Consider the following 14,643-nt stretch of genomic DNA (forward strand, 5'->3'; position numbering starts at 1 on the left):
AATAATAATAATAATAATAATAATAATAATAATAATAATAATAATAATAATAATAATAATAATAATAATAATAATAATAAGGAGGCTTCCTATTTTCAAGTGTATATTTTTTTGTTTTCCTCCTTTTCTTGTTCAAATTTAATTATTTACGAATGTACAATCTGATGTTTTATTTGATGTTCAAGAATAAAATGATTTTGAATTGAATTTGAATAATATTTGTAATGTTATTAATATTATTATTATTAATAGTATTTTTATTTTTATCATTATTATAATTATTATTATTATTACTGTATTTGGAAAGGCCAAGTTATTTTATGTGATACTTCACTTATAACTGAAGATTTTATTATATCTGATGATTGTCTCAAGTGGAGAATCCTACTAGCTTCGATTATTCCAAACATGAAGTAAAAAGCAATTATACATTTGATGTTAACGTATATTCAGATTTCCAGATTACTTGACAACATTTTAACTTGAAGTTAACCATATCTCAATCCCAAGGGGGCAAATTGCCCTGAACCCCTGTATATTCGATTTGTTGGTGTAATTTTTTGTGTGATATAAAGAGTGAACAAATATACAGGAATGGTGAGTGATTTAGCTCTCGGAAGCTCTGAAAGTGCTTTGGTAAATTGAAAAAGAGCTCTGGTACAAAACAATAAAATATTTTAAAATCGCTGCGAGAAAATCACACTAATACAAAACCAAATCCTAAAAGAGTTCCCACAAACAATGGAGACAATCTACAAGCATTTGTTTGGCCAATTGCACATCACCTCACCGTACTGCAAAAACAATAAACTTTCGCAACATGAAGCTCTTTTTAATTGTTACGGACAGCCATTTCCATAGCAAGAAACTTTTGTAAATTTGCTTAAAACCCTAACCATAAGCCTAACTCTTTTACAATTACTGAGTGCTTCACCAAATGTGAATATGTTATCAAACCAAAATTGATACTTGCTTGACATACTCCTGCAACAAGATCTACTGCCTCTGTATGTCAATTTCCTACACAAACCAAATTTATAACTTTGACCCTGGACCCAACATTCAACCTAAGCCGAACCCTAACCCTAATCCTAAACCTAACCTAAAACCCAATAGAAACCCTAAGCATTTCTTAAACCCTGTAATTTTTACTCAAACGATAAAACCCGGAGCAATTGCTATATATAGGAACAAATTAAAGTCGATCACAATTTCCAGTTATTTCTCCATTCACTTGTGTGCAAAGTGAACCAAATTGGGCATTCAACCTGTATTGAATGATAGTAACAATGAATGATGTCTTGCATTTTCCAGGTAGTGTGGATTTATTCTTTAACATGCTTTCAGCGAGAGTAGCTGTGGGCAGTGATGAAAAGGGACGATTAGTCATTGCGGTTATAGATGGACAGACTCTGAAGAGGGGGTAAGGCTCAGAAGTTGAAATGTCATTTTAAAGCGAATTTAGGGTTTACTTCTTTAATATCAATTTCTTAGAAATATAGATAACAATTGCAGATTTTCTGGAGCTAGTAGCCTGTTACGCTTGCATTATCAACAGTTTTCCTCTTTTGTATCGACTGCGTATAGCTTAGAAACACTAAGAAACATTACCATTATTGCTTAGGATAATTTACTTCTGAAAAAAGTACACATCCTGAAGTTGTAAAAGCTCGAAATGGCATAATGTTCATAATATGTGTATTGCATTCTCACTCGCATCTCGAGATGCAAACGAGATATGGCGTTTATTCAGATTCAGATTTCAATTAATTTTATTGGTCCATTTGGAAATTCAATTTGTCGGCATTACATAAAGCACATGAACAAAATACAATAGAAAATGATATCAACGGATAATATACACTGTAGCAAATGTATGATGAAGTCATATAGAAACACGGATATATATATATATATATATCGTTATAACATAGTAGAATAATATAAGAAAATAAATGGATTTACAACAATATTGAAAATGTACGATTGCGTAGAATTCGAAATATATCATTGTTATTTTGTTTAATTTTTTTAAAATAAATATTATTATCATTATTATTATCATCATCATTATTAACATTATTATTATTATCATTATTATCATCTGTTACTATCATTATTATTTATTATTTAATATAATCATCATCATCATCAACATTATTTATTATCATTATTTGTCACGGTAATATAGCTGATTTTTTGTTTTTTCTTCATAAATTAAACGGTATATAACTAATACTTGGAGTAACATATGGTATCAAAGGGAATTGTTTGCTTTCTTTGCTCGTGATACCGGTACATTTGGTTAAAAAGGAATTACGGTACAATGCAATTGATGAATAATGAATTTTATCTTCGGTCTGTTATCAGTCTGCTGTCGGTTTCATTGCAGGAAAACCCTTCTTACTTTGTTCCCTTTTTCAAAGAAGGGCCAAATAATCTCACAAAAAGCTTTTGATACCTCATCCATGCAGTTTATCAACCAAATAAGGGAGTTTACAGATAGCACATGGTACAAATGACCACATATCCACAGATCTTTTACAAACGGAGAAGTTCCACTTTGAGCATCTTAGAATAATAACTGCCAAAGTCCTAGATGTGCTTCATGAATACCTTTTGTTTGACCTCTTGAAAAGAATACTTCCACCTGCGTATCATAGAATGTACCGTTGGTGCATACATGAGTAATGTTACATATAACTTTCATGAGCGCATATCCAGTATTCATCTCTGTGGGTTTTACCATTTTGGTACAAATGACCTTTATCTGCCCATGCGCAGATTGTATCTGTAAACTCCCTTATTCTAATTTCGCTTTCCGTTTGATTATTCAGGCTGTCGTTGTTATCCTTTGCGAAATGGCTTCTTTCTCACGGAGTAACAAATGCCATTAATTTTGACGGAGGTGGATCGGCAACCTTTGTGGTTAACGGAACTATTGTCAATCACCCATCCGATCCTTGGTGAGTGAATGGTTGCTCCGTTTTTTCACTTCCAATAATTCCTGGGCCCTGTTCCATAACAACCTTTTATCAGAAGCAAGTGACAATAACTGCTAAAATCTATTGAAATGGTCGCATTTACTTGGCTGAAGCAAATTTGTCACAACATGGGCAGTTAAGTACGTTGACACGCATGATCAGTCGGCGTTCGTCGTGTTCTCGTCCACTCAATCTAAAAGTCCCTAATTGATAAGTTTATGAACCACAGGGCCTTGAGCATATAGGCTCACATATATCAGTATGTGATTTAATCACGTTTTGGACCGGATGTCCTCTCCGATATATCCGTGTACACTAGGTCCCCTTTTATCTGATCAGGTTTACTCATGCTTCATGTTTAGTATTATCATTTTATTTGATACAAGGCTGTAAATGTGGTTATAGTTTTGGTGTTGCAAATGTACATCAGTGTATGAAGTAAATATTGTATGCCAATTCGGAAAGCCATTAAAAACGGAGAAATCACGATATGTAGAGAAACAAGCGTACTGGTATTGAAAAGAGAGCTTTAATATCAAATTACAGATTTGTAGTCAACGTAGTACAGATGAAATTAGAAATGGTTCCTCATTTTTTGTTGAAGGTTAAAGGAAAATCCAACCTTAAAAACAAACTACTCTTGACTAAAAGAAAGCTGAAAAATATCAAAAAAGCAGACAGGTGAAAGTTTGAACGAAACTGGACAAATAATAAGACAGAGGACCTATAATAATATGTTATCCATGGTATAATCTAGTAGTGCTACAAGGGAGAAATCACTTGGAGAAAACAAATAAACAGAAATAAGTGATATTCCACTGACCAAAATAAAGTATGATTGTCATTTAATGTATCATTGGGGGTAGATCGTGCATACAAAGATATTAATAAGTTTATTCATGACTTACAATAGTTCAGGTATTATGAATAAAGTTGTGAAGTGCATAATCACAGTGTGTTATGTTTACAACATAGCCATGACATTACCTACCGATGTCCCAGGCAAGTATCCACCATTTTCTGTGTCCATGAGCCGAGATGCGATCCCAGAGACTGTAATAACCATGGCGACTGCATCCAAGGAGAGTGCCGTTGCCATGCCAACTGGCATGGGGTGTCATGTGACCAGCTCCAATGTGGAGATCATAACTGCAGTGGGCAAGGCATATGTAATAGAGGTATGTACATTTATGTTCGACAAAGACTTTTTATTTTTCGAGAAAAATGTAAATGATTCTTATCTAAAATAAGTTTCATGTAGACAAATCATTTAGTTTTAGATAGAGAATTCTTGTAGATAAATGTATGGGGGGGGGGTAATATACAAACCAAGTGAATGGTAGCTTGTTGATATGAAATCTAGTTTCCTTTATGACGTTCATCTGATTAGTTGTGTTGAAAAAACACTTTTCTGCATGCCTACTTACCATAATCACCTTCATTTCATGTTTTGAGATTGTCACCCACACGCAATCATGGCTTTATCAAAATACTGGTCATGAACAGTCCAAGAGATTTGCTTGGGAAACCAGAAAATTTCTTCTATCGAAATAATATTTGCAGTATGAAGATGTGTATCTTCTTGACTTTAAAACTTCATACAAGCTCATTTACTTAAGATGCGGTATACCATGGTGTATATTTGAATTAAATTAAAGTGTAATACGCTTTTACATTTTGTATCTTATAAGAAATGTATAAGTGTTGCACATATCTCCTTATTCTAGCCCCACTTGCCGTGACATGCAATTGAAGAAAAAAAAATGATATAGTTTTCCACATCATTTGAATATACCTTAAAGAAACAATTTTGTAGGTTGTCTTTCTCCTTAAACTGATTTTCGGTGCCAGGTAAAAATGTCAGAGGTAAAAATGTCAGAGGTAAAAATGTCAGAGGAAAAAATGTCAGAGGTAAAAATGTCAGAGGAAAAAATGTCAGAGGAAAAAATGTCAGAGGTAAAAATGTCAGAGGTAAAAATGTCAGAGGTAAAACTGTCAGAGGTAAAAATGTCAGAGGAAAAAATGTCAGAGGTAAAAATGTCAGAGGTAAAAATGTCAGAGGTAAAAATGTCAGAGGTAAAAATGTCAGAGGAAAAAATGTCAGTTGTAAAAATGTCAGAGGTACAAGCAAAAAAAATGAGTGCCGTCATAATATCTCAACACTTTTATCACACAGAATGTTGAGACGTACTGCTACTGCATTGGCTAGTCTATTATATTCCTTTCTTCCATAATGTAAATTTTATAAATGGCTGTGTGTTGTATTTCGTACATGTCCCGAGGATAATACAATGTGGAAAATAGATTTTGAAATTTATTTTGTTGTGATCAGGCTTGCATATAATGAATGTCTAACATTTTTTGATATTTTGAATTGGTTGATGTGTTAATGTTTGTGAAACGGACCGGTTTGGCCGGTGGCAGCCTGCAACATAGCCCGTGTAACATTCCAGAGACGAACAAAGACCAAACGAAGAAATGAAAATTCTCGACAAAAGTCAAGTGTTAAAGTGAGTAGTGCATTTAGTACAAAATAGTTACATAATCACGAGGAATCACGAAAAGTTACATATAAGGGCTGGGCGCCCCGAACTCTGCTAAAGCTTTTAGCACCTCATGGCGGCAAAGGAAGTGGAGTAAGAATGAGAAAAAACAAGAAGTCGCCCGAAAAGTAAAAAGTCGCTCCGAAAACTAAAAACCCACTCCAAAAAGTAAAAGACCGTCTCGATTCAGAAGCTCATCCCCATTTTAAACTCTCCGACAATTATAAATAACGATGTAATTTAAACCGAACCTCTGCAAAGCGCGCGCTTCTCTAAAATGTGATGGTGCGGTTGGCATTTAAAGATAAAGTTGAGTTCTGGTCTTGCGATTGCATTGTGAAAGAAACGGTGTGGAAGCAATCAGAAAAGGTTGATCATCTAGCATAAACATGTAAGTATTGGTGTGTAGTGCAAGGTTTTGGAGTCATCAAAATGATAAAATCTTTGGTACACAGAAAGATATTGATATGGGACTACACAAACATATGGCATACATTATTATCGGGCCTCATTTCAAAGCTGTTACTTGTCATATCTGGGATATGAAGTCATATGAAATAGATTTTTAGGGAATAACTTTTTTCTTTGATGTTCTTCCACACTTGCATAATAAGAATGATAACAAACGCTCACACATTATTGTTCACCTTTCCCCAGAACTCAACCTTCTCTTTAATTGATGTAACATGGGCGGCTTGCTGCTTTGTATCGGAGTAACAAAGCTGTTTATTGATTTTTCCCAGACTACTCTATACCGCAATAGTAATCGACAAATATTTTATTGCAACGTGAGCACTTCGGGAATGTGATGGTGCGGTTAGCACTGATAACATGGCTTTCTGCTTTGTTTCAGCATGGACCCTACTTTCAGAGTATCAAAATACCAAGCCCACAAGAAAGTGGAATTGTCGGAAATATGCATTTATTGGAAATTACATATAATAGTAGTCATTGCCACGCAGTTGAAATGTCCAACAATCTTCAAAAGTGAAGGAGAAGTGGGGGGGGGGGGGGGTCATAGATATCTGTTCCTATTTTGTGGGCTGTACTGACTTTTCTTTTTATTTAATGATTACACCATGGAGCGACAACTCAGCCTATAAAACATGGCCAAACTTCTCGATTTTAGAAATCTTTTCCCCCAGAAGTTTGCTCAGTGTACCAGTACCATTTGCTTATACAAAAGCATAATATACCGGTATATCAATATTGAATAAGGCAGACTAATGGGACATGCATGGTTGCTACTCCGAGTTTCACGCCTCGCAAGCGATCATCAGACAACTGATAGCTTTCGTCAAAGTACATGATTCCTCTACAACCTTGGTACAAATACGCACAAAATAAGAGCAATACAATACAATAAGACTACAATACCTGAATACAATACAATAAGAATACTCATGAGTAATTCCAATTGTATTTTATTAGTTAAGTCTTATTTTAGGGGTATTTGTACCGATTTAAAGGGGAAGTCCACCCTGAAATTAAGTTAGTTTTAATAGGAGTAGAAAAATGAGAGAAACAAGTCAGTGAAAGTTTGAGCAAATTCCGATTAAAAATAAGGAAGTTAGGATTTTTGAAGTTGTGATCAATCAAACACAAATTGGCAACTCTGTGACGTATCATGCGAGCTCAACTTCCATTTGCTCAGTACTAAAAAAATCTAAAATTTTCATTTTCCCTCAAGAAAAATTTCAACCATGCATGCACCCTAAATATAATAATTGCAAATATGTTTCTATACTCCCCCTGCAAGGAACAAATATATATTCCGTCATCAATAACGAAGAAAACATGATTTTATGGAATATTATGCACAAATGAAGGAGAGCTCGTATAATAAGTCACAGAGTTGCCAATTTGTATTTGATTGATCACAACTTCAATAATTCATAACTTTCTTATTTTCATTCAGAATTTGCTCAAACTTTCACTCACCTGATTTTCTTATTATTCTGCATCTATCGAAACAAACTTATTTTGGGGATGGACTTTCCCTTTAAGGTTGTAGGATAACCATGTACTTTTAAGAATGCTATCAGTTGCCTGATGACTGCGTGCAAGGCGCGAAACTCGGAGTAGAAACCATGTCCCATTAGTCTGCCTGCTCTGCCTAGGCATTGACCACTGTTCGGAAGGATATAGCAAAGCATATAAGAGGAAGGGGGAGAGCAGCCGGGTTACCGTGCCCCAGAAGAAGAATACCCCCCCCCCCCCCCGTCTTCCTTCGACAATAATCGAGCAAAAAGTCACATTTTGGGGCCGAAAGGTAAATAAATTTAAACTGGGAAAGTGGAGAATAAAGCAGCGGTGAAATAAAGACTGCAGAATATCCCTCGCTGTTCTTTTTCGATAAGCCTAATATATAACCCGGGTGTAACCATAACAAACTTGTCACATGCTTTTGTTTTTATTTTATACCTCTAACATTTATACCTCTGACATTTTTACCTCTGACATTTTTACCTCTGACATTTTTACCTCTGACATTTTTTCCTCTGACATTTTTACCTCTGACATTTTTACCTCTGACATTTTTACCTCTGACATTTTTACCTCTGACATTTTTTCCTCTGACATTTTTACCTCTGACATTTTTACCTCTGACATTTTTTCCTCTGACATTTTTACCTCTGACATTTTTTCCTCTGACATTTTTACACCGAGCCTGATTTTCACATTCTTTTATCACACCAAAGATGGATGTCGTTGCGACGCGGGCTACTTGCCCCCAGACTGCACAAGGACTTGCCCCAGTGGTTGGTATGGCCAGGACTGTAGCTATCATTGTGACTGCGGTCACGGTGGGTCGTGTGATCCGGTCAGCGGAGAATGTGCTTGTCTTCCAGGCTACACTGGTACAATTTGCCAAGAGAGTAAGTTAGTTCTCTTTTGTAATCCAAGTGGGCCGAGTTACCTTAGTCAAGAAAGACTTCTCACTAATCCACTTTAGTAAATTATGATTGTCCGTAGATTGTTAATTTTTATCATTAGTAGCAGTAGTTGTAGTAGTTGTAGTAGTAGTTTTAGTAGTATTGTTGTTGTTGTTATTATTATTATCATTATTATTATCGTTATTGTTATTTTGAATACAAAATGGGTGCTCACATTGGGAAAATGAAACCGATAAAACGTGTAAATACAATAAGTAAAAAAAAAGAAACTTTTAAAGAAATTGGTAGTTTAATATCTCCTTTTGTATTTGTTTATATGCTGGACGTAGTGCTGGAAATTATATTTTTTGTTTAAAGATTACCTTTGGAAAAAGAAAAAATATTGATTTATTTTTATTTTAAAGTCTAACCTTTTCATATAAGTTTTATTAACAGGGTAAGACAAAACGTAACGTTAAGTATGTTAAGAAAGCCTATTATAAATACAGTGAAACATATGGCGAGACATGTATGAACATTTTAACGACTTGTACTTTGATCATTATTTCAAAAAGTTGAATAGCTAGGATATTGTACATTCTTACATTTATATACAAAGAACGATTTTTGTAATCTCATCCTTTTTCTCATTGCAGCTGGGGAGAGCATTGCCAGCAGAATCATCCTAAATGTAGGACTGGTTTCTGGCAAACATCTCTTGGAGGACCAACTCCCGGTGCTTCTCATCATAGCGGTTGCCGTGGCGATTGTCAGCATCTTCTGCAACTTCATCAGCTTGTGCTTTCGCTACTCCTGCACGTGCACTACCGTGCCGTGTGACAATGGGTACAGCGTCCCAAGGAAACATGTCCACCAAAAAATATCTACTAAACAAATGGATTTATTTGATGAATTTAAATCTAGTACTTAGCCATTGGCGTAGCTTGGGGAGCAAGGATGTCATGCACTAGTCCCCCCCCCCCCCCCATTCTGCATTGTGTACACAGTACTTATTTAAGTGTACTTTGTTGACACTACGCACAGTACTCATGGTATCCTTAGGTCGAAATTATTTAAATTTGGTTTGTAAAACAGATAGGGCGGCCCCCTTAAGGTTTAAAAAAAAAAACAGATCCTCCCCGGCGGTCCGGACTTTGGGAAGCCCTGATTAATGATGACAATATGGTCCTGTTTAGGGTGACGATATGGTCCTGTTTAGGGTGACGGTTTGGTGCTGTTTAGGGTGACGGTTTGGTGCTGTTTAGGGTGACGGTTTGGTGCTGTTTAGGGTGACGATATGGTGCTGTTTAGGGTGACGGTTTGGTGCTGTTTAGGGTGACGATATGGTCCTGTTTAGGGTGACGATATGGTCCTGGTTAGGGTGATAGTTTGGTGCTGTTTAGGGTGACGATATGGTGCTGTTTAGGTGACGATATGGTCCTGTTAGGATGACGATCTATGTTCATTTGCAATCTATGTTCATTAGAAGCAAGACGTAAGCAGTTATGTATAGACTTTGCAAATGCTCTTGTCAAACACCCACAATTTAAAGAATGTTTACCTCTTAGACAACAAAGCACTTATTCTCTAAGATCTCAATCAAAGTTTAAACAATACCAATGTAAAACAAAACGCTTCCAGTGCAGCTCTCTTCCTTACTTTATAAATCTTTTGAATAAAATGTAATACCAATATTTTTAGAATTTCACAGTCCATGATTGAACTATGTGAATGAATTTTGATAGTTTTTATCTCAATTTTCTGCATTACTGAATATTTCTTGCCATCTCCCCTCATCTGTAATGATAAGGTACCCTTTGTCTGTCTCTCCCTCTCTTCAACTCTCTCTCTCTCCTTCTCTCCCTCCCTATCTCTTTCCGTCTTTCTCCCCCGTCCCCCTTTTCTCTCTTTCTCTCTCTTTCTCTCCTTCTCTCTCTTTGTCATCACTCCAACTCTCCCTCTCCTACACCTCTCCCTATCTCTTTCTTTTTTAAACAAAAATTTGAATCTGATCAATGAATTTTTATGAAATGTCTATATGTTTGATTATTGATTTATATCATATTTTGTGTTATTTCAATTTGAATTGCAATTGTATTGTATATAACCTTGTGAAATGGATCGCAATTCACCCATTGGCTGCGATGATCTTTTTAATAAAAACCATTTCTATCTATCTATCGACGATATGGTGCTGTTTAGGGTGACGATATGGTCCTGGTTAGGGTGACGGTTTGGTGCTGTTTAGGGTGACGATATGGTGCTGTTTAGGTGACGATATGATGATGTTTATGTGATGATATGGTACTGTTTAGGGTGACGATATGGTGAGATTTAGGGTGACCTTATTCTGCCCCTACCCCTATTAAATTGACATACAATGTTAGTCAAATTTGTGTGATCTAGGAATAACAGATTTGGTTTTATCTTTCTCACTTGCACTCATTTCATGTATTTCCAGAGCTAATTTAATGCCAAGTACTTATTTATATTGTTTTCATAATACATTAGCATAAGTCGAATCCGTTGGGACCGCAGATAATAGTTCGGCTTATACTACATTGGACTCAGAAATGTAAATACATGTAACATGTTTTGCATACTTTTGTGATTTGACTTCATCTTTTGTAACTTCGTGTTGTGCAATTTGACTGTATATTCCATCTACAATTTCTTTTTTTAATGAGAAGAAACTCAATAGGCAATAGGCCTGTATTGATTATAATTTTAAAACCATAAAGTCACAAATTTGGGGTTTCATTCGTTTCCTGGATGTTTTCAACATTCCTCTGTAAATCTACATTTCAAAAGATGTTGTTCTATTTTCCATGGCCATGCTTATTGTCCATGTTTCCGCTCCATACAATAGGACAGACCATAACAAAACATTTCACTAGTCTTAACCTAAGCGGAACGGTGTCACCTTTCTATTTGTGAATAAGTCTTTCATTGCCAGAAATGGTATAACCCTTATACCAATCTACAGGCCAGGTCTACAGGGCGCTAAATGGTATGAGCGTTATACCAACCTACAGGGCACTAAATTTATACCATTTAGTGCCCTGTAGGTTGATAAAACGTTTATACTACTTAGTGTCCTGTTGTTTGGTATAACAATTATACCATTTGGTGCCCTGTAGGTCGGTATAACGTTTATACAATTTAGTGCCCTGTAGGTCGGTATAATGTTTATACCATTTAGTGCTCAGTTAATAGATGTAGTATTTGTCATATATCATCAATGTTGCTAGATTCGTATGTCTGTTATTTTCTTTTAATTTCTGAAAGTATCATGTCCTTTGTACTGTGCATATTTTTCAATACTGAAAGTCTTGCTTTGCAAATAAAAAGAAAATTACCAAAACAAAATGATTGAAGGTCTGTTCTATTATTCGTGGCTTTTGTAATGCATTAATGATTCATGTGTAATTTATAAATTGATGACTTTGCAATTCATGGACCATGAATTCTGGCTACTGGTATCTTCAACATAAGCTTTGGAGAAAATTAATAGAGACACCCAGAACCTGAAAACTAAACAATTTTGTTGTAAATCTGGATTTCTGCTGTACAGATTAAAAATATTGTTGTTGGGCTACCACATCAAATTACACAAAAAATATGCAAAGCTGCATGGACTTGGTAAACAGGATTGATATAAGCCCATTAAAGATATTACAGTGAGAGAAAACACTCCAATACGCATTGCAATGGCAATGAAAATATATATTTCTTTTCCACATTCTCAAGCCACAAATTCCAAATTTCAACCTTGGACCAAACATCAGACCTACCCCTAACCCTGCACCCACCCCCGGGAGCGCGCTTCGCCTGCTCACTACCGCCCCCTAAAATAAAATCCTGGCTACGCGCTTGAGAGGATAATAACCCAGGTAGCAAGCCCATATGGGACCCACATGGGTCCCATATTCTCTGAAATGTTATCTTTATTGAGGGTGACTTTAAAAAGTTAATAGTTGGTAGGGAGGGGGTGCAACCTGCCATACGCTTCTACCTCTTGGTTGCTTTGATCCATTGTCGAAAATATTTTGGCACCTGTCACCCCCCCCCCCCCCCCCCCCCAACCACGGATACAAATCGACACCCTTGATGGCCTTGCTTATTGTCCATGTTTCTGCTCCATACAATAGGACAGAACAGACATAACAGTTTACTGGTCTGAGCCTAAGTGCAAAGTTCACCTTTCTATCTGTGAATAAGTCTTTCATTGCCAGAAATGTATTCCGAGCTGTTTCTATTATTTAGTATACGAAGCTACAGAGCGCTAAATGGTAAAAACGTTATACCTAGGCCTACAGGGCACTAAATGGTTTCTGCTCCATACAATAGGACAGACCAGACATAAGAGTTTACTAGTCTGAGCCTAAGCGCAAAGTTCACCTTTCTATCTGTGAATAAGTCTTTCATTGCCAGATATGTATTCCGAGCTGTTTCTATTATTTAGTATACAAAGCTACAGAGCGCTAAATGGTATAAACGTTATACCTACAGGGCGCTAAATGGTATAAAATTTATACCAATCTGAAGGGCACTAAATAGTACAAGCTTTATACCAACCTACAGGGTACTAAATTTATACAATTTAGTACCCTGTAGGTTGGCATAACGTTTATACCATTTAGTACCCTGTACATTGGTATAACGCCTATACCATTTAGTACCCTGTACATTGGTATAACGTTTACACCATTTAGTGCTCAGTCTGTAGATGTAGCATTTAACTATTTCCCATCAATGTTGCTATAATAATAAGATTATTGTAAAAAAAAAAAAAAAAATGGGGGGGGGGGGGAGGGTGTATTTCTGAAATTATCATGACTTTTGTACTATGCATATTTTTCAATACTGAACGTCTCGCTTTACAAATAAAATGAAATTACCAAAACATAATTATTGAAAGCATGTTTTATTATTCACGGCCTTTGTAATGCACCAACAATGCATGTGTAATTTATAGATTGATGGTTTTGCAATTCATGAACTATTTTTAAGTTTAGTCAGAACCATCATTAAAAGGATAACGATAAATGTGTAATTAATTCTGGTTACTGGTATCTTCAACATTAGCCTTGAAGAAAATTATAAGAGAAACACAGAACCTGAAAACTAAACAATTTTGGGGTAAATCTGGAATTCTGCTGTACAGATTGAAATAATTTGTTGTTCGGCTACCACATCAAATTACACACAAAAATATGCAAAGCTGCATGGACTTGGTCAGCAGGGTCGAAATTGAGAGAAAACACTCCAATACGCATTGCAATGGCAATGAAATGAAAATAGATTTTCTTTCCACATCCTCAAGCCACAAATTCCAACCTTGGGACCAAACATCAGAGCTACCCCTAACTCTAAACCCAACCTAAAACATGTACATAATTACGATAATTACGGCAGTAGGATGCTCTGGAATGCCGTTTCAGTATTTCAAAATCTTTTTGCTCTCTCGAAGATTATTATAATCATTATCATCAACATCATCACCTCATATTAAGAATATAAAGGACTAGGGAATACAAATTTCAAAACAGTACCTATAGAGGGTCAGTGATTCGAAGGGAGTGAGGGATGACTCTCCCTGGAAAATCTGTGAAAGGAGTCGTCTCGAATCGGAAACCACCTTCCTTATGTTGGATAGTTTTCTGAAAACAATTTTAGCAAGCTTTTGGAATCCAAGAGGATTTTTTTTTTAAGGAAGCATTGATAAATAGTGAATAAAAAAATAAATTGGTCTCTTGGTCCAAACCTTTCTCAAACGTCCAAGATGAACAAATTTGACTGTCATTAATGGGCAAATTTACCTCTTGATTGAAGTAAATACTTTAATGTTGCCTTGCAATGTAAGTACATGTTCAGTGGAGTGGAAGATGCAAGTTTTAAAGCTTATCTGTACTAGTTTTAGTAGTTTATAGGAAAGATTAGACCGCCCTGCAAGGTCACTGGACTGGTGGTTATCTCATCAACTCAGCTCCTAATTAACATAAGAAAAAGAGGATCATGGGGGGGGGGGGGCAATGGTCACCGATTAGGCATTGTTTTATATATATAGAGGGAGCAAGTAGCTACAAGTAGGGCAGTGGGGCTTTAATACTGAATGCCTCATCAATCGAGAAGTTTAGATACTGGCCCTAGTGCGATTACTTTCTTTAAAGATTCTCCATTGGGTCACAAACAAACACATTTTGATCACTAATAAGTAATAACTGCAAATAGAAAATG

General features: G+C 35.9%; 1 protein-coding gene across 1 annotated transcript in view; it reads left to right on the forward strand.

Annotated features, from left to right (window-relative positions):
- LOC752960 overlaps positions 1–9,372 on the forward strand; it is a 49,899-nt gene extending 40,527 nt beyond the window's left edge. Inside the window, exons 12-16 of the mRNA XM_030985955.1 lie at positions 1,315–1,423; positions 2,838–2,966; positions 3,960–4,162; positions 8,230–8,406; positions 9,060–9,372. Coding sequence (XP_030841815.1) covers positions 1,315–1,423; positions 2,838–2,966; positions 3,960–4,162; positions 8,230–8,406; positions 9,060–9,334 — 893 coding nt within the window. The 3' untranslated portion in view covers positions 9,335–9,372. The remainder of the gene's footprint in view (positions 1–1,314; positions 1,424–2,837; positions 2,967–3,959; positions 4,163–8,229; positions 8,407–9,059) is intronic.
- Positions 9,373–14,643: the final 5,271 nt, after the last annotated feature.

The sequence above is a fragment of the Strongylocentrotus purpuratus genome, unplaced genomic scaffold, assembly GCF_000002235.5.
Source record: "Strongylocentrotus purpuratus isolate Spur 01 unplaced genomic scaffold, Spur_5.0 spur5_scaffold_15, whole genome shotgun sequence".
Classification (NCBI taxonomy): Eukaryota; Metazoa; Echinodermata; class Echinoidea; order Camarodonta; family Strongylocentrotidae; genus Strongylocentrotus; species Strongylocentrotus purpuratus.